At 34.4% G+C, this 25,950-nt stretch overlaps 1 protein-coding gene across 1 annotated transcript in view; it reads left to right on the top strand.

Annotated features, from left to right (window-relative positions):
* The window catches only part of LOC102808256 (phosphatidylinositol polyphosphate 5-phosphatase type IV-like), a 36,475-nt gene that overhangs the window by 6,229 nt on the left and 4,296 nt on the right, over positions 1–25,950 (top strand). Inside the window, exons 2-10 of the mRNA XM_078006300.2 lie at positions 3,258–3,417; positions 3,584–4,294; positions 6,220–6,343; positions 8,483–8,574; positions 8,842–8,966; positions 17,858–17,910; positions 18,956–19,022; positions 23,721–23,825; positions 25,288–25,458. Coding sequence (XP_077862426.2) covers positions 3,287–3,417; positions 3,584–4,294; positions 6,220–6,343; positions 8,483–8,574; positions 8,842–8,966; positions 17,858–17,910; positions 18,956–19,022; positions 23,721–23,825; positions 25,288–25,458 — 1,579 coding nt within the window. The 5' untranslated portion in view covers positions 3,258–3,286. The remainder of the gene's footprint in view (positions 1–3,257; positions 3,418–3,583; positions 4,295–6,219; positions 6,344–8,482; positions 8,575–8,841; positions 8,967–17,857; positions 17,911–18,955; positions 19,023–23,720; positions 23,826–25,287; positions 25,459–25,950) is intronic.

Raw genomic sequence — 25,950 nt, forward strand, 5'->3', positions numbered from 1 at the left:
GAATCGCAATGGTTGATGTTCACCGCATGCCTTATAAAAATTAAGTTTTAAATGGTAAAAATGGTACGGTAAAAAAAGTGTGTAAACACTATGTACCGGCGACATGCCGTACTGTTCGGTGATCGGCAAGCACATGGAAGACAAATTGTGGACCAAACAAATGACACATGGTTTACGATGATTAGACACATCACACCGCTGGCTAGAAAAATTAAATAGTGTAACGTGCACGTTGGTTTTGACTGCCTATTTACGGTGTAACGTTATCGCCATCTTGGAGTTGTAAGGCTTCGTCCCGACGACTATGCTCATTAGCATAGGCGGCAGCTTCAAAGCGAGTGGAACGCGAAGTACTTTTCACGAGTTCTGCAATGAATGTTGTACGACTGCTTTAACTTTGTTGAGTGCATCAAGGAAAATAATTTGCATGCAGCGAAAAAAAATCATTCACGATGTGCAACGTTTTGCCATGACAGCAGTTGTTTGCAATCGTCTGCCTTCGTTTATATCATAAACGGACTCCAAATTTGTGGTCTACGATCGATTAGCTGGTATTTTAACCACCAGAATTGAAATACTTTGTAACAGTTATGAAAAGTAAACAAAAATTGATAAAATGGTTACTTTGTACCTTGATTCATCATCCCAGCTTTTCGAAATTTCGGAAAGACCAGTGCTCAAGCGCTAACACTACTACCGTTTCGTTAATATTTGCATAATGTTTATAACATGTATATGTATACTACCGGTAATATTCTGTTGTTGACGATTCTGATAGAACAGGTGACAAGCTTCCTGTCGCAAACAACTTGAATGCATATTAATCTAACGTCCATTGTCAGCATTCATGAGCATTATTATCAGTCAAGACTTCGTCTGAGAAATCGTTTTATTTTTTAAGTCTATATTCTATTTTAATAACACTATCTTACTAATGCAATTACGATGAAAAGAAAGAAAGCAAAGACGCCAATGACAGATGAGGCAAAGACAAATCTGCAACTCGGGGTCATATTTACTAATTTAGACTTGCCTGTAGCCTGTTGTGATTCCGATGAAAAATTACAGGACTTTCACGTTCACCCCTCGTTGACGCAATTTATATTTATTTTTCAAGAATTTTTCATCGGAATCGCAACAGATTGCAAGCACGTCTAGGTCATATTATGACCAACCTCGCGAGTGGTTCGAAAGGGACGCTTAGGCTGGAATATTCACATCAATGCGAAAGAGTTTCAACTACTTAACCGATGATGACACCGATACGTGAGACTGTTGAGGGCCGGTGATCAGATGAGAAAGGGAGTACAGGAAATCTGTTGCTCATCGACATCGGCCAAATAAACAAAGCCATCGTTTCCGTGTTTATGCAGAGAGCATGCACCCATCCGTTGACACTGCCGTTTTAGTTTTCTATCTTCTGCAGTAGTTTTAATCCATTCACACAGCTTTACGTTTTTTCTTTCTTAATATTCTTAATAAAATGATATTGATTGTCTAGAAACAGTTTGACCCGCTACACGCTTTATTTGGGAATTCAAAGTGATGAATATAGTCATAACAAATTATGCTAATGACAAAAAAAAACATAACATCGTGTGAAACATACTTCGCGCTCTACTCGCTTTAAAGCTGCCACCTATGCTAATGAGCATAGTTGCGGACAAAGCCTTACAACTTCAAGATGGCGTTAATGTTACCAGCTCCCTGATGTTACACCGTAATATGGCAGCCAACACCAACGTGCATGTGTTTTGTAACCCCTTTCACCCCCTCCGGGGGATGTTATATATGTTAATAAATCAATGTTAAATACTTTCTGATTACCGAACCGTGCAGCATGTCGTCGGTAAATACTTGTTTACCGTAGTTCGCGAGCAGTCGGCGAAATAACCATATAAAACTAAACATTTCTATAAGGCATGCTGTGTACCGTTACATCGATCGACCATGGGAATCGTGCTCTTTGCTGAGTGACACTGCGACAGAGTGCAATACTCGACATTCAACGAGTCGCACAATTGCGTCGCAGAGTTAGTTTTTAGACCCCCATACATACCTCAGTATTGTGTAAAGCATTTACTTATCAAAGAGAACTCAGCACACAGGAGTTTCTTCTAAGTTTTCTTTGATTTTTGTTATCAGTAGTTTTTTATTTCATAGACTTTGTACATGTACTTTTATACATGTAATGTATGTAGAAGTATTGCAGCCATGCTGATTCAGGGTCAATAGTTCACTCTTTGTTTTGACATGTGCCTATTGTCAGTTGTCATGGTGATAACTATGCGTATGTGTATGTAGATACATGTATAATAAGGCATAGATTATTGAAATGGGTATGCTGCAATATGCTGTGGAATACATGTACTAACATAGCAATTGAATTTCTTAGGTAGGTAAACATATATGAACTGTTAACGCCTGGTTAGGGTGGCTTATTTTCAAGCTGGTGGTTCTGTGTCAATCTTCAGTAGTCTCCAAAGTACTTTGATATCTACTGTCGAGTGTGAATACTGAACATAAGTTTCATTTCTCAAGTTTCTTAGTTTGTCATGGTCATGCTCATTTTACTGATTCAGAATCTTATCTAAGTTTATAAACAGAACTGTAATATTTCTGTGGTGACTTAAATATTTGTTTTGGTTTTGTTAGTATATAAATTTTGATTAATTAATGGCTTTGATCTTATTGAGTTCTTTACGCTACTGGTAATGTATATTTTGTAGCTCATTGCCACAAAATAAACTTAATACGTGAAAACTCGCATATCAAATAAAGAGAGACACACACACAAGTTAACAGGTTGTAGGTTAGCGGTGAAGTGCCACTTTTACACGTGTCGTGTCGGCCAGTCACGGCAATGCAATATTTTCATTGTTTTGGCTGATCACGTTTCTGTTTAGTAAAATGTTTAGAGCACATATAAAGAATGGTAGCTTGTTTTTATTTTAATTTCGGCGAAAGAATGTGGTCAAATGTTACCCGACTACCGGACAGGGAAGTTTGAAATTCAACCAGTCCGATACGAAAGTTAATCGTCTCGGGTGTGCGGAAGGGCAGGAATTTCCGACACTGATGACAGACACAAATATCTTAAAATTCTTTATTACGAAAATATAATTAAGTATGTACTCAGGCTTTGCTTCAGTTCATTCAATCACCATACTACCTTCATGCTTATTTTTCAGTATTCTCGTAAAAATCTCAAACATTGTTTGTCTGTGCAATCAAACTATATTGTTCAAATGTTTCAGTGATAGTTTGTTCTGAGGAATACTTCAATATGGACAAGGTTTATCTTGACTCTGGCCATGAGAGTAGTGAGGATGACTATGATGTCGTGGGAGCTGTCCCCCCCAAAAGACCACAGTTAAGACCAAGGCAACCATCCGATAGTACCATTGATCGATTTGAGTAAGTATATACACCTGTAGCCCGGCTTAATTTATATGCTTGTAAGTTGATTCCCTATTGTATTGGCAGTTCCCAATTTAGTTTCTTTTTGCTTCTGACATGAAACATCATATATTACACAGCATACTTATTGACTGAGTATATACCATATTTTATTTTAAAATAGGACGTTACATGTACTTCACTCCTCTGATGAGGATGACTTGAAGGGAACAAAAAGATTCTATGAGCAGTTGTCCAGTGACGATTCTGCTAAAATGAGTGTCGCAGCTCCAAAGAAGCATGTTAGCAGCATTCCAAATGAACTTGAACCTAATATTTCATTTACCATTGGTAAAGCAAATAGCCACACAGCCCCTGTCAGTGTGTCACCAAGACCTGAAACAGTTGTCATGGTAACACCAAACGAGAATTCATCTCCTATAATGCCGGCATTAGATGGATTTGTTATGGCGACATCAACACCTCGGAGGCCACAGCCACGAATTGACAGCGAGGAACTTAATTCAGTCAGGAATGCAGAGCTTGATGAATCAATTGTACAGGAAATTCCGCATAAGAGTATTTTCCTAGCATCTGATTCTGATGACACGGAGTCAGAAAGTGAAGAATCCGAGGAATCAGATCATTCGCAAATGGAAGCATCAAATGAGGAAGGTCAATTTGAAATAGCTTATAATAAACCTAGAATTCCACTTTCTTGTACAATGCCTGAGCTTGATCACTCACTGCCACTCAATGACACCTGGCAGCCCGAGAGAGTTAATTCGGCATCGTTATCAGAACCATTAAACAGAGCTGCGGATACGTTTTCAGAGAGATCATTTATGTCTACTAGTATATTGCCTCCTCTATATGCACATATCCTTAAACAAAAGTAAGTTTTTCACATATCAGTAATCTAGTTGTTTATATTTGTTTCTCCTCTGCAGTTCCAGTAGATGCGTGAAAATGATTTTGTTGGTGCTAGTTTTAACAGACAGGCTTGAACTTTGATGGCGTCATCAAGGGCAATTGCCTTGTTGCGATGAGTTTTTTATATGCTAAGGTCATTTCATGAGTTTTGACCTTGATATTTAAACTGCCCCTCAACTGTTAAACTCAAGCTCTAATCATTCTGACCATAGCACTGCTTACCAACATGTTAGTTTAAGGTACAACGCTATTTAATGTAACAATAGTGTAATTTTTTACGTATGTGATATTTCATGTTATAACTTGCGATGAAGAAAATGGAATGAAATTGTGGGGTCCCTATACTCATTTTGAAGAAAATCAGTGTACAAAATGGAGTTAAAATGACATGCTTTGTTTATCTTTGGAATTTTTTCATACTTTGCATATTGCTATACGTCGAATTTAAAAATAATTTTGTTATGGACCAAAACTCGAAAATAAAACCTGATATTAATTTGTGTGGAGTATGGAGATAATATATTGGACTCTATGGGGAAAAAGTACATTATGATGATAAGACAAGGTGTCACAAACTATATTCTGCCAAAAAATAAAAAAAAGGGGATATGGAGCTTCTTGTAAACAGTTTCAGTAATTCGCCCTATGCTAACCTGTGGACAATAGAACATTGAGGAAATTGTATTGCTCAATCCTAATTAATCCATGTTGGATATAAACTAGGACTTGGGTTCTGTCTGTCCATGTTTTGGTCAGTCTGTGTGTATGTCTTTGAGTCTGTATGTGGTTCTGACATAAGTTATTCAGACATAGATTATTCATAAATAGTATACATGTCCTTGTCAATGTTTTTTTTTTGTTGTTCTTTGACTGTTATTCTCCCATTTGTGGTCAAAAATAACTACATGTACTCACTTGGTGTTGTCTTCACTCATGGTGGGTTACTGATGCACAACAATGTATCCACAATTCAAAATTACCTGTTACCTGAAAATGGTGAACCTATTTGTTTTGATACTTTGATATGTAGGTACTTTGGGTATTAGATTGTTCTTTTCATAATGATAACTTCATTTCTCTAATTCTACTGAATATTTTTGTCATTTTTAGTGAAAGAATGCTTTTTAGTGAGTTTCTCTTAAAGACACCTAGCACAATTGCTATTTTATACAAATGTTTGTACCTTAGTACTTACATAAGAATTGTTTATTTTGTTAATTTAACTTTCATAGTTCACATTTCCTTTAGTATTTTTTAGTAAAATTGTTATTTTTGACTTCTTTTTTCCGGTAATAACTACTATTGATTGAATGCTTATAAATATTTGTTATGTATGTACCCCGGTAACTTAGATTTGTTCATTTTGTGACAATAATTAATTTTCAAATTTTGGTGAATAGTGTTGGTTGAAAAAGTGATATTTTCCACTTTCTGAAAACAGCTAGCCACATTTCTTTGATATTTTATATGATCCCATGGTACTTACATTGTGGATTCAGAGTATGCATCACAAACACTGAACCTATATCAGCCACCTTGTAAAATTAAAGGAAACCTGATGATCTCTTTTTACCACCTGACTTTCTTGCCTAAATTTGTCTGCACTTTTTTTCTTATATTCTTCAATATTCCTGGAAATGAACCCTAATTTTGGAGCCAACAGACAAAGTTTTAGTCAATTTTCAGTTTTTATTGAAAAAATTAAGCTATTTTTGTCGCTATCTTTTGAAGGAAAGTGCAGACTATAAACAGGGCTATTTTGTGAATTTGTGATGAAAAGAGAGAACTGGTGGTGAAAAGATTAATGATAGATGACTACATTATCGGTATTATCTATATACCAGAACTGAATTTCTCTGTTAATGACTATACACTGTGGTTTTGTAGGAGTTATTTGGTTGGAGGTGTTAAGAATACCGGATCATTATTAGGTACAGATGAATTAGAAAAATATTTTCCAGAAAGACAAGTCAAGATATTTGTGTCTACATGGAATATGCATGGGGAAAAGGTAATGTACACAAAATGTTTTGATAACGTATATGTGTGTATGTATGTATGTATGTAATAGTACTTACTATATATGTTCTATTAGTAGAACTTATATAAATATTACAGATATGTCTATTCTCGGGGCGGAGCTACATCACAGAACACTCTACATTGTTAAGATGTGCACCATTATACCATGTATTTATATGGGCTCTGTTCGAGCTGCTGTGGAACCAGGTTAAAGAGCCAGTGAAAAAAAAATGAAAGTCAAGAAAAATGGCACAAGTTCATCTTTGAGGTTATCCTGTGAGACCAAATTTATATACACGTATGTTGCACATACAGGGGTAATCTGTCTCAACAACTATCATTTTCTGAGAGCTTTCGGCCTTTGTTTTCACCATGATGGTTGCCAGGTGGTGAAAATGCCCAGATGTCCACTCCAGAGAATAGGTGGTTTGACATTGGAAAATGAGACAGACTTTAGGCTTCCCTGAGGATCTAATCAATTTTGTGTGTGAACATAAACCTAAATATTTAGGCCAAGCTACAGTATAAATAAGCATAATTGCCACTATACTTGACTAAACGTATAAATTACATTCATGACTTTCTGAAAACTTTTTCACAATTGCAACAATGATGGCTGTGAGAGGAAATCAAATCATCAATTGTTCTGTGGAAGGAAGACCAAAATCAAAGAATTCTTCCAAAGACAGCATTGCACACAAAAAGATTACAGCAATATCTGAAACTATCTGTGAACGCTTATTGTTTGCATTTACTACCTAAAACGACCTAGTTAATAAAACATTTTCAGGTTTCTGTCTTGTATGGTGTTACATCTTGTCATCGTTTGCAGTTGCTGGTTATAAAAACAACCAGGATAATCTTCCATGTACTAGTATACATTTGACATAACACCAAGTGTTTGCAGAAAAACATTTAACTTACAGTACCATAAACTCCTGGAAATGTGTAGTCTTTTTATACAAATTTGGGTAAACAAATGGTGCTTGTCTTGCGTATACCTTGAATAAGCCGGTAGCATCACTGGCGTAATCAGACAACTTATCACTCACACTTAAAACCTTCAAATCTTCAATTCGTCTTTTATTTATGTGTTTACATAGATTGAAATGTTTGAATAATTTTTGCATAAATTAAAATATTTACTATTATAGATAAGTCAGTAGCATCACTGGCGTAATCAGACAACTTATCACTCACACTTAAAACCTTCAAATCTTCAATTCGTCTTTTATTTATGTGTTTACATAGATTGAAATGTTTGAATAATTTTGCATAAATTTAAATATTTACCATTATAGATAAGCCGGTAGCATCACTGGCATAATCAGACAACATATCACTCACACTTAAAACCTTCAAATCTTCAATTCGTCTTTTATTTATGTGTTTACAGATTGAAATGTTTGAATAATTTTGCATAAATTAAAATATTTACCATTATAGATAAGCCGGTAGCATCACTGACGTAATCAGACAACTTATCACTCACACTTAAAACCTGCAAATCTTCAATTCGTCTTTTATTTATGTGTTTACAGATTGAAATGAATAATTTTGCATAAATTAAAATATTTACTATTATAGATAAGCCGGTAGCATCACTGGCATAATCAGACAACTTATCACTCACACTTAAAACCTGCAAATCTTCAATTCGTCTTTTATTTATGTGTTTACGTAGATTGAAATGTTTCAATAATTTTGCATAAATTAGAATATTTACTATTATAGATAAGCTGGTAGCATCACTGGCGTAATCAGACAACATATCACTCACACTTAAAACCTGCAAATCTTCAATTCGTCTTTTATTTAATATATATATGTGTTTACAGATTGAAATGTTTGAATAATTTTGCATAAATTAAAATATTTACTATTATAGATAAGCTGGTAGCATCACTGGCGTAATCAGACAACTTATCACTCACACTTAAAACCTGCAAATCTTCAATTCGTCTTTTATGTATGTGTTTACGTAGATTAAAATGTTTGAATAATTTTGCATAAATTAAAATATTTACTATTAATAATAGATACATTTTATTTTAGTTTGATTACATGGTTTTTGCTGTGAACTGCTTCATTTTCAAACTTAATTTTTTGTGATCTCTGTTTGTTTCAGTTACTTCCAAGGAATCTACATGATTTACTCCTACCCACAGATTTAGTTCAAGATATCTATGTTCTTGGTTTGCAGGAAGCTACTCCATTTACGTGAGTAACAATCTTTTGAGGCAGGGGAGGGTATAGAGGGAGTGATTAACACAAATTGTCATAGGACAGGGGAGGTTTTGTTTAATGAATGAGGTTTGTAGCCATATCTCTGACATACTCTGACCTCGCGTTTAAACCTATTATAATTCTTAAAGTTGATAACTCATAGCATAGACCCTCTACTGGAGGGTCTATGCTCATAGGGACTATGTAATGCAATTACTTGTTATAAGCTGTATAAGTGTCCATATTTCTTTCTCATTTTAGTCAAGAATGGGAAATACAACTTCAAGAGATTTTAGGACCGTCCCATGTGCTTTTACATTCTACAGTTTTTGGTGTTTTACATCTTGCAATATATGTCAGAAGAGAGTACATCTGGTTTTGTTCTCGTAAGTTTCTTTTATGCAATACTTAATGCAATCTTGTATCAATCAATCTTTGTAATCTTTAGTCTTCTATGTATTACAGTTATAACAGCGTCCGGATAACTTTCGGAAATTCCGTCGCGTTTCGGAAAGATTTAATTTTCACAACTTTTGAATATTTATTCATACTTTTAGGCTAGTGAGGAGGTTATAATAATTTTTCATTTCACTTTAACTCTGTTTTTTTCACCCCTCAGACCCCTTTGAAAAGTCACTTCTGGCCATTGTAATGGCCACTTTTTTTTTAATGGCCAGAATACCAAGCAGAAATTTTTTAATGGTCAAAATATTGGCCAGTATTTTCAAACTGGTAGTTATAATGACCACTATTTTTACACTGGTCAGAATAATAGTAATTTTTTATTTAATGATGGAGTGGGTGACAATCTATTTTTTTAATGGGTATTATAATGATCATTTTATTTTTCATTACATGAATAAAATGGTCATTTTTTTTTTCATGTCACAGATATACCCGGTAATGGCACATGGGGATTGACAGCTCTCCTCTTTTTCCTCACTCGCTTCAGTTTGCTTCAATTTTAAGCCAGTACAATTTTAGGTAAATGTAAAATACAAGATTTTGAAAAATTTGAAATATGGAATTATATATCTTGAAAAAATATGACGTTTTGGGTTAATTTGTTTTTAAAATCACAACAAATCATGCACTTGATACTGTTGACTTAATAATATATAGTATAATGCAATAGGTTATTGAACATAGAAGATGACCCGTTTTCAAAATTCGGCCTAAACCCTTATCACGGGCGCTAACGAAGTGTGTGCAAACATTGAGCCCAGGCTAATCACCCAAAATACCATTGTACTTGATGTCCATTTGAAAATTTAACTATTATATTCATAACTATTCTTATTCATAACTATACTAAACTTGACAATCAATACAAGCACATTCTGTGACATTATTCTTGAGATAAAAATGGACTGACAATGAGACTCTGTACTACATCCTGTTCTTATAAAGGCAATATCCAGCATTTTAATACCTTGAACAAACAAACAAACAAGACATTCACTACTGAACCTTTGAAAAGTGTGCAACCCCAAAAATACTCAGCAACTGACTTTCCACCAAAAAAAGTCACATAAACAGCTGGTTACTCCAAAAAGTCACATAAACAGCGAGTTATTAATCCGAAAAAAGAGCCTGTCTTTATGAGTGGGGTTAAGCTCAAACATAAACAAAATTCCCATTTTAATAATGACAAAAAACTAAAGTTTAGTCTTCAAATACACCCAAACTATAACATTTTAAACTTTTCATAACATGTGTTATAAACTGTAGAAGTTTATGTTGAAGGGTTGATGGAAGGTGATTTTAAAGTGGCTAAGACACAGTCAACTAAAAAATACCCATGATGCTCTGCTTTATTTTTATATTTTGCTATTTTCTCTATTATGAATGGTTTAATGTGATATGAAAATTATCTGTGAAAATATTCCACGACTACTGCATGTGTACAAAACTGGGTTGGGTGGTTCAGTAAGTTATATGGGGGAGGGGGTCTAGCATAGAGCTCCATGTGTGTAGCGCTAGCTGACTTAGCAGTGAATGGCATGTTTTTTTGTTCACGGTATTATAATGCTGGACAATAATAGTGTTCATGCTACATGAAGTACTGACTAAGATTTTAGCTGATGTTTGCATTTTGACTAGACCCAATTGCATCCATGCATTGGGAGGGCCAGTCCTTAGCACGGGGGCTAAGGGGCGCTGTTTACGAACGCAAAATTTCTGCTGCTGACATGTTTCATTCTAATTTATGAAGCGAAGTGCACTGGAACACGAGCGTAGACAGACCGACTTATTTGGATGCACAGGAACAGTATATAACGGCGTTACAGAATGCAGAGTTTTATTAGTGCATGTCGTAAACAGCGAACCAAATTGGCGTTGTTGTATGCTCTACTACAGCGACCCAATCAGTGTGGAAGCGTGTACGGAGTAATTAATGACTGGTGGGATACTAGTAGACGACTTCCCCAGAAGTCGAAGATATGGTGTTTCGCATGCGCACGCATGCCGTTTTGGGGTGTAACGTAAATTGCACATGTGATATTGCTTTTGAGTGTACCAATCAACATCACAAAAATTCCCTTCTAACAACTATCAGCAAACTAGTATCGGAAGCACCACAATGGTTTAAAAAAAAACAATTGAAAAAACTGGTGATGATATTAATAAAAAAAATAAGCATTATAAATCAATAAAACATGGAAAAGGAATGAAAAAAAAAATATTAAGGGAGAGAAATATATGGTGGTTGTTTCGATAATTTGTGGTTGGTTTATTTCGGTTAACAGTGTAGTTATGGCACTGTACCATTGCTGTTTAATTGTTTGTTCATAATTGCTGCCTCCCTTGGGAAACAAGTTTGGGTGTTCCATGGAGCTAAAAAAAGATCCATGGGTGTTCTTAGCCAGTGCAGAGACCCTCAACACTGTGGCCTGTGCTATAACTGTTGGGCCCTCCTGTGAGTGAACACAATTGGGTATAGCTGATATGCAAACATTTGGGATTCACTTATATCTTAGCCTGTACTTGGTCAAAGTCCCTCTTATGACTATGACTTGGTGTAGCCTGAAACCAGACTACTGTGGATCAGTGATGTTTTGTATTGGATTACCTCCCTGATGAGTACATTTAAATAACAATGGAAACTAGCATATCACTGGCAACACATATAAGGATTTTGGCAAATTTTCACCGTTTTGTATGAAACTATTTTCACAAAAACATTAATGTTTTACAATAAATTATATCAAACATATGTATAATTTAGTAGTATTAAAACTTTTTAAGTTTTTTTGAATTAAGAATGCACCAATCTTACTAGGAATCTATTCAAATCTAACCCTTAGTATGCTAATTTAATAATGGCTCATCAAAGGTATTGAATTACTGAACACACATCTTTGCATAGTTTCCAAAACTAAAATATTATTTCATGCTCTGGCCCCTCTCATGTAACAGTTTAAGAATACGTACATTATTTAAAATCATTTTAAAAATGCGACTGGAATGTCCAGGCCCAAACTTCTGCTGCTGCAACATCCGTCCATTCTTGCATATACATGCAATTGTTTCTCTGAGATTCTGCATGCAACCAGTTTATTTTTTGAACTGAATAACAGATTCCTAGAAGTTTATTTTGACATTTCCAAATAACACTATATATAATTTAACAATTTCAGGAATAGAGTAGATTGCTTGCTATTCCATTAGAAACTCTTACTTCCAAGTGTGATTTTCAACAAGCGTTCATATGTTTAGCTAACCAAAGGGAAACAAAAGCATAGTGACAGGAAGTCAACACAGCAGAAAGTATGACAAAGGTTTACACTTCAAAAATGACTGGAAAGTAAATAATTTATAACCAAAGACCATCTATGCATAAACAACTAAAGATCTGGGAGGTACAGCTTTGCAAAGTAAAAAAGTCATATGGGGGGAGGGGGGGGGGTTAAAACATTGCTTCAAACACAGTCCCTCTATCGCTGTGCTTCAAAACATCATCTTAATTATTCAGCTCAGTGTACAAACACATAAAGTACAGAAATTGGATAATTAATGAAAACATTAGACAAAACAAGAATATGTAAGCAATATTGAAAGTATGCCATGTTTTGTTTTGTTTTGTTTTGTTTTTGAAAAATCATGATGTAGTGCACAGCCATACAGACTGTTTTAGTGGATAATAATATTTTAGGTTTGCAATGTCATACTCCTCCAGATATTCATCAAGTTTTCTTGAGAGGCGATTAGCTTAAGGAGGGGGCTGTGCAAAATGTTTTTTCTCCTCTTTGTTTTTGTGCTATTCTTTTTCTAGTGTAAAATATTTTTTCTCAAAGATGTAGGCGTGTCAAATTTGTTCATGTTTTTGATCTCTACAGGATTTTTTCAATAATATTTTCCTGTTAATTATTATTAAGAAGATGAAAGATTGTGGAGTGAGTGTGGGTGTGTACAAAAGGGTCAGCAAGAAGAACTATATAAGATAGCTGAAAATCATGAAATACCAGTTGAAAGATGTCACTTTTATTTGAGGGAAAACATAAAAAAAGGAATGTACAGTAACTCTACACACTTGGAACTTTCAAAATCTGTGTGCAAATGTAAAACTGATAAACATGCAAATGCTAAACCATTGCATCCATAAATTCTGGTTCTTCAACTTCTTACGTTCCATTTATATAGTATTTCCTTTTTTTAAATTGTCATTATCTGCAAAAAATAATTCAGATTGCTATTAGCTTACAATGACCAGTTTTTAATTAAGACACTTTGTAATCAATTTTGGAAACAAAAATTTGTGGTGTCTGTGTATTCTGGCATATTTCTGTCCTCACAAATAACAATGTGGATAAAATGACATCTTGTGATATGTCAATTTTTCCCCTATGCAACTCAGATATACTTCCAAAAAGATGATACCCGGTACATTTTGATTGAAAAAATATAAATATCAACTAAAACAGAATAACATCAAATTGTTTCCTAACCGAATATATTAAGGGGTTGTGCCATATATACACACAGTTCATCTCTTGAGAGACTAGGACAGTACACAGTCCCTCTGTGGACAGTACATTGCTGTACTTGGGAACCTAATTTCTGAGAACAATAGGGGGATTTAACTTCCTACAAGAGACAAAAGAATGTTATGTAACAATGCAGCTGCATGATTTTGTCTTTCAAAGTAGGAAGTTGTGTACATACAAAATTATAGAGTCCCTCCACAATGGGAATGCCACCATGCATGTACAACTTCATCGATCCCCAGGTACTTTCACAAAATAAACAATTGTATTATAATTATGATCCAATACAATACCATATTTGCTTTAAAATTACATTTGTGGATACTAAATCATGAAAATATTACATATTTCGACCGTTGAAGATCCCTGTAATTTACCTAAGCGCATGTGCTGCTAATAGAGTAATTATGTTAAGTGTAATATTGTTTCTATATTTTTTTTTCAAAATCAAAAAAATGCTATTAAAAATATAAAAACAGTTTAGTTTGAAAAGTGAAATAATGGTATTCGGATGGTTATGATTTAAGCATGACCTTAGAAAACAGGGTCATGCAACTTCTGTCTGAGACAATGTGCAATGTGGGTTATAACCTCCTGTATAATCTCATTAATACATATACATGTACCTAGAAGATTTATACATCTGAAACAGTTTTTACTAGTATTCCCATTAGTCAGTGTATAACAAGTGCACTATGCTATATCTGTTCTAAATATGATGAAAAATCCACTTGTTATAATGACACAAATTTTCTTGGTCATTGTTTACTTTTAGACAGTTTTGTTTCCTTGCAGAGAAAACTTACCATTTTTGTTTCCCTTTCCTGATTTCATAGTGGAATAAAAATTGTTAATTTTTAGTTTCACTCGCATCAATAGAATGGACTTGGCTATTCAAGTTTTGATCAAATTTAATTTTTCTGATTATATTCCAACCACAAAATTGTCTCATTTTGTGTAGCTACACCCTGGCAGCCATGTTTGGCTTATGAAATAGAAAAAGATGTAACAGTGGTGTTGACATAGCTTTATTATCAGTTTCTCTAAGGTGTTAATTTGGGTAGAGGATTATAACTAAGGTTACATGAAAGGGGTAGCCACAGTAGTATGTCCCTGTTCTCTAAGGTCTATGATTTAAGTAATGTTATACATGTATAGACTAAATATTTTTTTGTCCCAGTTGAGCCAGAGTACCCATGATCAATTTGGCTGACCCAGAAACGCCCAGGACATTTACTGACTGCATATTACACCTTCATTATATTTTGTTTAAGTCTCGCCCATTTGCCCCCTGTATCTTCAATAGTAGTGTTCATGCTACACAAAGTACGGGCTAAGATTTAAGCTAATCTCATATGTTTGAGTTCATGCACAGAAGGAAACAATGGTTAGCACGGGGTAAGGAACGCCCAAACTTATTAAGAATAGGCAAAATCTTCAGAAATTTTAACTATGAGTGCTCAGTAAGAGTAACTAGGAAAGTTAGTTCTACAGTTATAAAACAATACCAAAGCAAATTCAGAAAGTGCAAATTGCAGAATAACAGGAAGTAGCACAGTCTCATCATCGGTACATTTTTTCTTGAGTCAATCTCTCTATATGTGTTAGCGTTGATTGTCATGCAGGAAATGGCACACCAAAATAAAAAGTTATGAATATAGTAGTAAATCTCCTAAATGAACATTAAATACAATGGTTTTTTTAGCCGAGCTAAGCGTTCATGCATGTTTTGTTTTGCCTGTGCTAAGGCTTTGGACTGACCAGATTTACTCTGTACCTAGTATTTCTTAGCCTGTATTCATGCACATTTTTTTAGCACAGGGTAACGTATTGGACCTCTTAGCCTTTGCTAAAGAGCTCTACGTGAATGCTACGAATAAGTGTCTTCTGTTTATTCCTACTTTAGGTGCATACATTCAGGTTCACTTCCCTTTTATATTGATCTCTACAACTCATTCAAATCAAATTGGGCTCAAAGATGAGCAAAGAATATTAGATTCAATTGAAATTTAGTTTAAATCCATGCTAAATTAAAAGTTATTTTGAGTATGAGTTTTACTTTTTTCTTTTGTGCGCAAAGAAAAATGAACTGTTGCACACTGTAGGCATATATCATCTATACTAGTTTACAGGAAAAAGGGATTCTGTATGGTATTTGATGTTATGGGCATAATATATACATGTATAGTTAATACATGATTACTAAATTAGATTTCCCAGTGTACAGTACACTATTGCTGGTATTGTCTGAAGAGAAAAAAAAAACAATATACATAGTCTTCGAAAATTTAAAAAAACAAACATTTTGCAGTCAGTTAAATTATTTTATTAAAATAATTTGAAAACATTGCCATGAATGGAAACAAATTTACGTTGATGTTTTTTTTGCAGATTTCAGGAGTTGGAAATAACCTTTGTTTATACTTTTCTTGTATTAACAAACATAGGAGCTAATCCTCATTAACACCTACTTGAGCTTGTTGTTTGACAATTATGAATAATAATGAAGCATTACTTACACAGTGTGCCATGACTGAACAAAAACGAAAGCCCCAAAAGACTATCCTGCTACATAAACAACAACAAAAGTATCTAATATTGTATTGAAGTCATTGTAAAATGGTAAAATAATTACAAATTCATACCTTGATGTGCCAGTTGCAGTACTGCAATCGTCCTATGATTCAACACCATCTAAATACTCCGCAGGTTATGCAGTCCACCAGCAGTCACTGGCATCAGCGTTACTATGAAATTTCACTGGGGATCGAGGCAATATTCGCGAAATTTCATTTAAGTGTACTTGCAAGCGCCAGTAAAACTTGGGAAAAATAAATTCCCACACGTATATTGAGCTCACACGAGGTAGCAGGCTGTTTTCTGGGCCATTATATTTAGAGACATGAACAAAAATACTGGTCATTTTATGTATGTATGTAATGAAAAATAAAATGACCATTATACTGTCCATCAAAAAAAAATGTTCATCAACTCCATCATTTAAAAAGCAATTGTAATTATTCTGACCAGTATAAAAAACATGGGTCATTAAAACCGCCATTTTAAAAACACTGGTAAATATTTTGGCCACTTAAAAAATTCTGGTCAATACTCTGGCCATTAAGAAAATAGTGGCCATTATAATGGCCAGAAGTGACTTTTTAAGGGGGTCTGAGGGGTGTAAAAACAGTGTTAAAGTGAAATGAAGAATTATTATAACCTTCTCACTAACCTAAAAGCACAAATAAATATTCAAAAGTTTTGAAAATTAAAACTTTCCGAAACGCGACGGAATTTCCGAAAGTAATCTGGACGCTGTTTTATGTAATCTACGTACCAGTATTACTTTAGTCTTCTGTGTACTACTTACTGTAATCTTTGTATTACAGTATTCTATATATCACTGAATTTCTTTGTAATACTGTAATCGAAGTATTACTTTAGTCTTCTATGTATTACAGTTATCTTCTATGTAATACTGTAATCTAAGTACCAATATTACTTTAGTCTTCTGTGTACTACTTACTGTAATCTATGTATTACTGTATTCTATATATCACTGAATTTCTTTGTAATACTGTAATTGAAGTACATGTATTACTTTAGTCTTCTATGTATTACAGTTATTTTCTATATAATACTGTAATCTACGTACCAGTATTACTTTAGTCTTCTGTGTACTACTTACTGTAATCTATGTATTACAGTATTCTATATATCACTGAATTTCTTTGTAATACTGTAATCAAAGTATTACTTTAGTCTTCTATGTATTACAGTCATCTTCTATATAATACTGTAATCTAAGTACCAGTATTACTTACTGTGAACTTCTGTGTAATGTTTACTGTAATCGTTAATTTAGTAAATAATACCAGCCTTAAATTATACCAATATCAAAATGGCAAAACACAGCCTGCCAAGTGTGTTAATATTATGATTATTTGGTGATGAGAAGACCCTTACAAGATTAAAGTGGTTTACAGTACTTTGGTATTGGATTTAGATCTTGAAAATACCTCACAACTTGAGATTACCCTAAACCTATCCGGGAACAGGTCGTCCAGTCAGCTTCTGGTTTATGTTTTCCCGAAGACAGTGAATTAATACTGGACGTAGTATTTACCTTGTCGTTTATTCGGTGTTATTTGCTTACTTTACTTCCTATGTCGACAGCAACTATGAGTTTAATACTGGACAAGTCTTCTGGATTCAAGGACAGATTAAATTTTTTAAATTTTAGTGTTTGTGATATGCTGCATCACTTGTATTTGTTTTCGTTTTGACAGCTGTTGAGGAAGATACAGTAGCAACAAGACCAGGGTCTATGATTAAAACCAAGGTATGTATAGAATTATCAGGAATTATTGTATGGGGGTACATATCTCATGAGGAGATATGGTATGAGGGTGCACTTCTTGTCTAGAGATACAATAGCAGGACACACATCTCATCAGGATATATGATATTGTCTTTCTCACTCAAAGGGTTAAATGCTTTGAGCTAAACCATTGTCCATTTGCATCCTGACTTTAGGTAGAAATGCAGTTTACCTGACAGGTATTTTAATTAGTTAATTAGGAAACCAAGATGACCTCCCTTGTCCACAAAACTATATATTTTCGGAAAGCTTATTGTATGAATTTTAAAATTTTGTTAGTATTTTTTTTATAACACTGTAGTTTGAAAGATGCACAAAAATGTGCTTTTTTGGTCAAAAGTGATTAAAAAAAAATTAGCTTCTAAACCATGCTTCTGTTTCCTGTCAAAATTGGTTTATGGGTACATTTGTTTACTATGAAAACAGTGCTGTCTTGAAAACTGTCTACCAGTTGTCAATTTTGCAGGGCAGCAGCTCAAATTTCACTACTTCAAGTTTATGCATAAATTAACACCCAGGTTAGTTGTCTGTAGGATTGTTTGTAACACTGTTCAACAAAAAACAATGCCCCGACGGCGTTATGAAGATAAACACATTGTCAATCATTTGTGAAAATTTCAAAACAAAAGGTCAATGCATCTAGGAACAATTTTTTTTTAAAGTTCTGGGATGTGCACTAAAAAGAAGCTGAGATAATTGCTAATTTGCATAACCATTCACTCCATAAGAAGTTTGCTAATGCTCATAATTAAAATGGCTGTAACAGTTCCAAATTTAAGTGTATTATCGTTTTGTTAAAAGTTAAAAAAAATTTCACTCCCAAGTGCCAACGAACCTGCATCTCTACCTTAAAATAAATGGGGGACTGTCATTGAGTTGTTTTTTTATGTTCTAATGCAATACACATATTGCTATGTGCTGTGAAGTAAATCAATGAAAAGTGAAATGCATTTTGAATACACTAGCTATTATCTTATTACTTATACATTGTATATTTCATTTTCAGGGTGCAATAGGATTATCTTTCAATTTTTTTGGAACTTCCTTTTTATTTATCACGTCTCATTTTACTTGTAAGTATGAATCTATGATGTTTGAATTTAGATATGAATGTATGTGTTTTGTATTACTAGTATTCATTATTATACATGTAGTATACTACCGGTAGTAGTGTTCTGCCCATTATTGAAATGCAATATTCTACAGTGTATATTTAAAATAAAGGACAATGCACTGCCCTTTATTTTGTGTTATACATTCCCACTACTATCAGAATTAGAGATTTTTATGAAGTCATAGCTTTACATTATCACACGATGATGTAAACCTATATTCGCTTGTAAATTCACTTTATTTAAAAAAAAAAACCCTTGCGGTTAATCTGTCTGTCTGTCTGTCTGTCTGTCTGTCTGTCTGTATGTATGTAGGTGTGTGTGTGTCCTTCTGTTTCACATAGATGCACTAATTAGCCCCCGCCGGATCTGCGATCCGGGCGGGGGGTATTAATTTGGGTCGTGTCTGTGCAAATGTGTGTGCACATTTTCATGTTACCAGCTTTTTCTCACACATGTGTGATCCAATTCAGTTCAGAGTTGGTACAGAGACAGAAATTGATGGCGCTATTGTGCACATCAAGTTATTTTTTCGATTCTTCAAAGTTTCACTGTGTTTTTCCTTGATTTTTAACATTTTTCCTTCAAAATCCGACTTTTCCCGAAATTACCCAAGTTTAATCCGAGTTTTGATGACGCTTACACAGTTCTCGTCTCGGTGGAAATCAGTCATTTTTGTGAGGATATTGTATCCCGGAATTGTATCTTATTTGTGCAACGCTTATGTGGACAAAATTGTGTCTCGTCAATTTCAAAGGTAAGAAACTGTGCTTGTTATGGTATTTATACACTTTGTATTATCGTTTGTGTCTCGGGTTTGGTGATCGTGAGAAACTATTGCTAACCTGGCGAGAGTTTCGCCAGAAAAACTGCCTTTTTATTATGGTTGTAGGAACTGATTATGTATTGTGTAAATTGAAAGTTTACCTCGTGATTTAAGAGGTTTGCAGTGCTCTCACTGGGATTCAAACGTCGTGGTGGCGTCGGCGCAATGCTGCTCTGAGACGCTTGCCAGACTCTGCCTCGCTCAAAATCATTATCGCCATGCTTGATTTCCGCAACATTTACATTTGTTTATGATTTCCACAGCTATTGTTCTATGAGATGCGTCCTCGCTGTTCATAAACAGCCATAAACAAGTTTAGTTGGGTCGGCATGTACTCATTGAAAGTGTTGGTTTATTTACGTAATCCACTGATCACGCAATAGGCGAAGTTAAAAATATGTCGCTACTCAGGAGAGCTTGCCCACAACGCTAAATGTCCCAATATAAACGTACCGGTACGTTTATTTTTTCCACAGAAAAATTCCACCCGGTACATTTTTATTTGGGACGGTACGTTTATTTATTTTTCTAAATCCGATTAAAAAAAATCATGCCTTTTTCCCCATGAGAAACGAAGCCAAAAGATCGCACTAAAACATCGGTAAATCTGGTCTTCCGTGTTGCTTTCACCATGAGGTCGCTGAACTGTCATATTTAAATGCTTTATCCAGCATTTTGATTGGTTGATTAGCGACTTGACCTATCTGGTCAATAAACACGCATCGTGGGCATGGATAACATGGCAGATATCGTCTCATCGAGCGTTAACATGTAACAGAAAACATTTGCTTACGATAAAACTAATGAATTTATTTTTTGTACGTTAATATAATCACTACTGAGTACTAATCAACAATTACAACACTTCGAAAACAAGTAAGCTACCGTACCGTGATCATTTGCTACCAACAAAAAAATAATGCATAATAAATATAGTGAATATTTTTTGTTGTCATGTGAACAGTTTTTTTGATTGACTGTAATTTTCCAACATTTCATGACGCCTATTGTAGAACCTAATTAGGGCCTTTCACTCCTCCTTGACGCCTATTTAAACGATTATACGGCATCTTGTCGCCAGCCACGAATGTCACACTAGACGAACTTGATCGATACTGCTGACCATTCCATGCATTTTTTCGACGCACGACAACACGCAAATCGAGATGTATATTCCTAATTGCTCAGTGAAAACTTGCAATTTCTTTCTGGCTGGTATAAATATATTAAGTAATATGTTTTCGTACTGAAAAGACGGTACACAAATATCTTTTTTAATTAAATTTAACAGCTAATGGGAGCATATACCAGTATGCTACAACCTCTGCTTACTTTTGACTAAATGTTTTTTTGTTTTTTTCAGGTGCAGAGCCAGAATTTTTTTCTCGGAAAGCAAAGCCACTGAAACTGCATATATTACAAAAGCATACTATTCGCTGCATGTCTGACAATTGTATAAAGTTTTGCAGGTCGTCTTTTTTTTCTTGCACTTTATTTGTATCATTGTCATATGAGAAGTACTCTTGTCCTTATTTAGAGATATTGAAACTAATTCAGGGCCACAAACTACATGTAGATCTGTACATGAAGTACATGGGAAGTAAAGTTGTTGACACAGGTAATGTACACCAAGGATCATTGCAGTTTCTCAGTTCCTCATCTGGTGATAGTACTTGTATGACAAACGGTATCTTTGCCCTGTTACTGTTTGAAATATCAGAAGTTTTTCGCTGGAACAGTTCTGTGATTGACAGTGTTCTTGTATTAGGAATACAGTTGTACAAGGAAGTTTAATCAAACAGACACAACACTGACTCTTCAACATATTTGCAGATCTGATTTGCATACTTGCAAGTCATTTTACCTGTTGTACTTGTTTGTTGTTCTCTGGTGTTCTTGCTGAGACCAGGATGGAGAGTGCTATAAACTTGAAAATGCCATAGAAATCATGTTTGCCAATTTACATCCATGCCAAAAACTGGACAAATTATATGTTGCAACTTTCAGTGTCATTCATGACCTGTTTGATTGGATAAAGACTTGTAGGCCATTTTTTCCCTCAAAAAAACAAGCTTTTTCTAGCTGTTAACAGCTTTTTCTCAGATATGTGTCATCCAGTTTTGTTCAAAGTTGGTACAGGGACAGGTAATAATTGTTTACAAGTGCACATCGCATTATATGTTTAACAAGTTATAAATTGTCTCAGAAAAACCAAATGAATAAATTTTTACCCCACCCCCTAAAATCGTAACACATCAATTCTGAACATTTAATAACGGAATTTTAATACAGCTCATAATGAATTACATGTAATTCACTCTGACACAAACTAAGTTCATTATAAGTTTTTAAATTTTTTTCTGAGCGGGGGCTATGACATGACATTTAATTAGGTTTTATGACATGACATTTAATTAGGTTTTAGTTTAAATCCATGCATATTAATTACCTAATTTGCATAATAATTAACTAATTTTTAGCTGTTTTATGATTGTTCCACTGATATCTAAAGAACTACTAATTGGATTTTGATGAAACTTAATTACATAGATGCTCTTGGATTATGCACAGACCTGTTTAGTTTGGAGTAAAAATCTGTGCATATTATTCACCTAATTTGCATATTAATTAGCTAACTAATGCACAACCCCCGATGAGAAATCAATGAGATATGAATGTAATATCTTAAAAATTGTTGCAGATAGGAACATGTAACTGGTGCTATATTTGTATTGTCTGACAAGATATATGACCAAAATATCAAGTCATCATATATGGTCATTATTTCATTAAATATTTATAATTGTTAAACCATAGCTACTTGGAATCGCCCAGATCATTGCTTGCAGTTATATTTTTAAATGCTGTATTTGCTCTAATAGAAGCATGTGTGCTAACTTCATGCCTTCAATATCTTCAGCACACGGGAGTTTTTTCTAAGCTTTATTTAATTTTTGTATTATTTCTAATGGCTTATAACAACAATAATTATTTCCAAACAGTGTCATATTAGGTTCGGAGAAGTATCTAGGCTGATAATGTGGTCTATTTCGTTCCACTCATTATCTTGCCATAGACTATTCTCGTCCAATAATACAGCTGTGGAAAATTCATTATTGTTTAAATAACAGGGATTGGACAGGCATGTTCACTACAAAACTTTAAAGGTCTTGACTGCATCTTGCCCATTATTGACCAAATCTCCAGCCTTCCCCCTGTTATTACGCAATACCTTTAATGTAATGAAGGATGTGTGGTCTTTGCCAAGTCAACTCTTGACAAGGACATTTATCTATACCACCTTCACATAAGATTTGTTTTCAGTTGTAGATTTATTGTGTAGAAAGTGTTGTTTATATTTGCCATTCTCCAAAACCATTGACTGATTACTGGCATGCTTGAGGATCCCAAAATTAGTCTCTGCTACATTTCAGGGAATTACACATTTGTTTTAAATACGTATTATCATTCATCTAGAATACCTCTGAATCATTATTTTAATATTTTTGCAATATGATATGAAGGTAAAAATTCGCAAAATATGATAAAATAGCCTCAGAAACATTGCCAAACACAACGAATTTGGTACGTTTCTAAGTGCAATGAGTTCAGTGCGAAAAATGTGATTAGCATTGCAATTGTCAAAATGACCCGAATAAAACACAGAAAATAACTACAGATGTTTAAACATTCACTGTATATACGGTATGTATATATATATATAAGTGTGTGTTACGAATATTTGAATGTTCACATTCACCCGTGTCAGAGATAGATTCAGCACGTTTGGTTGTCTTACTGTATATTACAATCATTTGTTTTTTTCTAAACAGCTGATGATGAGAAAGTAAAAGAGAGAATGGAGGATTATAAAAAGATATGTGTTGGTCTACAACTGCCAAAAAATGTACCACTTATGAATCAATACACAACAAAAAGTAAGTCCTGGTAACTATTGCACTATCCCTTGGTAGCTATAGCAACAAATAAGTTTGGTGAAAAACAAGTCTTGTTATTGGCTGATTTTAGAATTGAAGGTGATTCATGAAAGGTCAGTTAATACAGACTGTTCCTATTGATGACAAGTGTACAATGTACACACATCTGATTGTGATTGGTTTATATGCTTGAATCTGTAGTTGTAGCCAATCTCATTGATTGGAAGTACTTTTCTTGGTGCTCTGGCCAAAGTAAAATAAATTATGTAAATTTTTTGTTGATCTGCCTGTGATGCCATATTAAATGAGAACATGTATGTATGTCTAGCAAGCTGCCCTGGAACATGTATATGTTTTCTAGCTAGTTGCTCTGGAACATATGTGTGTGTGTCTAGCTAACTGCTCTGGAACATGTATATGTTTGTTTAGCTAGTTGCCCTGGAACATGTATATAGGGATATGTATACATTGTATATTGGTTGTGTATATTGTTAAATGAGACAATGGCTGCGGTAGTTAATAATGATCAGTGACCTGTCATTTCTCTAGTTAATTTTATGATCATATATTATCTTCAGGTAGATAAATACCTTGCTGTCTTCATCTATGTGTATTGTGTTATGAGTTCACCTACTTGGCCATTCATGTCAATCTTAAAATTTGTGTAACTGTGAAATATTGAAGTAAGCTTTGATAAGGCCACACTGGTTTAATTTTATGGATGACATTCTCTAGAGACCCCAAAACTAATGTGAGAGGGCGAAAAAAAAAAATCCTGCCAAAAAAATAAATGCTGCTAAAACCTCAGGACTATGGAGCTGGTATTACGAATTGAACCACAAAACACAGTGTATCAAAAAAACAACAAGAAGTCTTTATTTGTAGGAGGCACATGTTGATATACACATCTCGTACTGTATTACTGTCACATGTATAACCATTTCAGACAAGCGCTAGTACATGTAGTCAGAAACACTGCATTCAAGGTACAGCATGAACACCATTTTCAGTTTAAGTCAAGGCGGAATGTACATATCACTACTTTTAATTGCGTCAATTGCGTTCCAGTCTACAACAATCCCTCCGTTTTTTTTGGTATTCCTTGGCAATGCAATACGCATGTGCAGAAGATCATTTACGACAAAATTGGTTTTGAGGTAGTCCAAAACGAGTTTTACGACAAGTCGACGCTTTGCGACAATATGAGTCGGCAAGTTCGGACAGAAAATCGATCTGTGGAGACTCATCGTCGTAGATTTTTTTTTTCTTGAGAACAGGCGAAAACTAATGCGCACGCGGATGTCATCCATAAAATTAAGTCGGTGTGGCCTAACAGAATGAAATAACTGTCATCAGAGAAACTCACATCAAGACAGTGGTATGTGTCGGAGGTGATGCTGCAATTCACACAAATATGATTACTATAGATGAGTAATAATACTTAATACCTGTGTGTTTTCAGGGGATGTGATCACCAGGTTTGACCATGTCTTTTGGTGTGGTGATTTGAATTTCCGAATTAACAAAGAGATATCTGAAGTGCATAGTATATTATCACAACTTAAGAAAGACGGTCATCCTAACTTCCAGGAGCTGTTGAAGTATGACCAACTCACTGAGCAGATGAAAAAAGGTTTGTAAAAAATTGATCATGCATGAAAAAACATTGCTTAAAACATCTGGTTGTATTTAGTCAAGGACTACAATTACCTACTAAATTTTCTGTATATTACTCATTCCTAGCAGCTTTCTTCATATTTTTAATTTGACCTTTCCTGTCCACTGTGTTTTCCTCAATTGACTCATGGCTCCAATAGAAGCTCATAAGGTACTGAGTACACACATCAAGTGCTTACAGTTCATTTAGAAGTTACTAAATTCATTAATGAAAAACTGAGAGCTTGTGTGAGTTACTGAGTTTATTATTACCAAGTTCATTCACAAGTTACCAAGTTAATTTATAGGTTGTCGAGTTCATTCATGAGTTATCAAGTTCATTCATGAGTTGTCAAGTTCATTCATGAGTTACCAAGTTCATTCATGAGTTATCAAGACCATATATGAGTGTCTGAGTTCATTTGTGAATTACTGATACATAGTTTGTTCATAAGTTACTGAGTACATT

Source organism: Saccoglossus kowalevskii, chromosome 17 (assembly GCF_978046115.1).
Source record: "Saccoglossus kowalevskii chromosome 17, keSacKowa6.1, whole genome shotgun sequence".
Lineage (NCBI taxonomy): Eukaryota > Metazoa > Hemichordata > Enteropneusta > Harrimaniidae > Saccoglossus > Saccoglossus kowalevskii.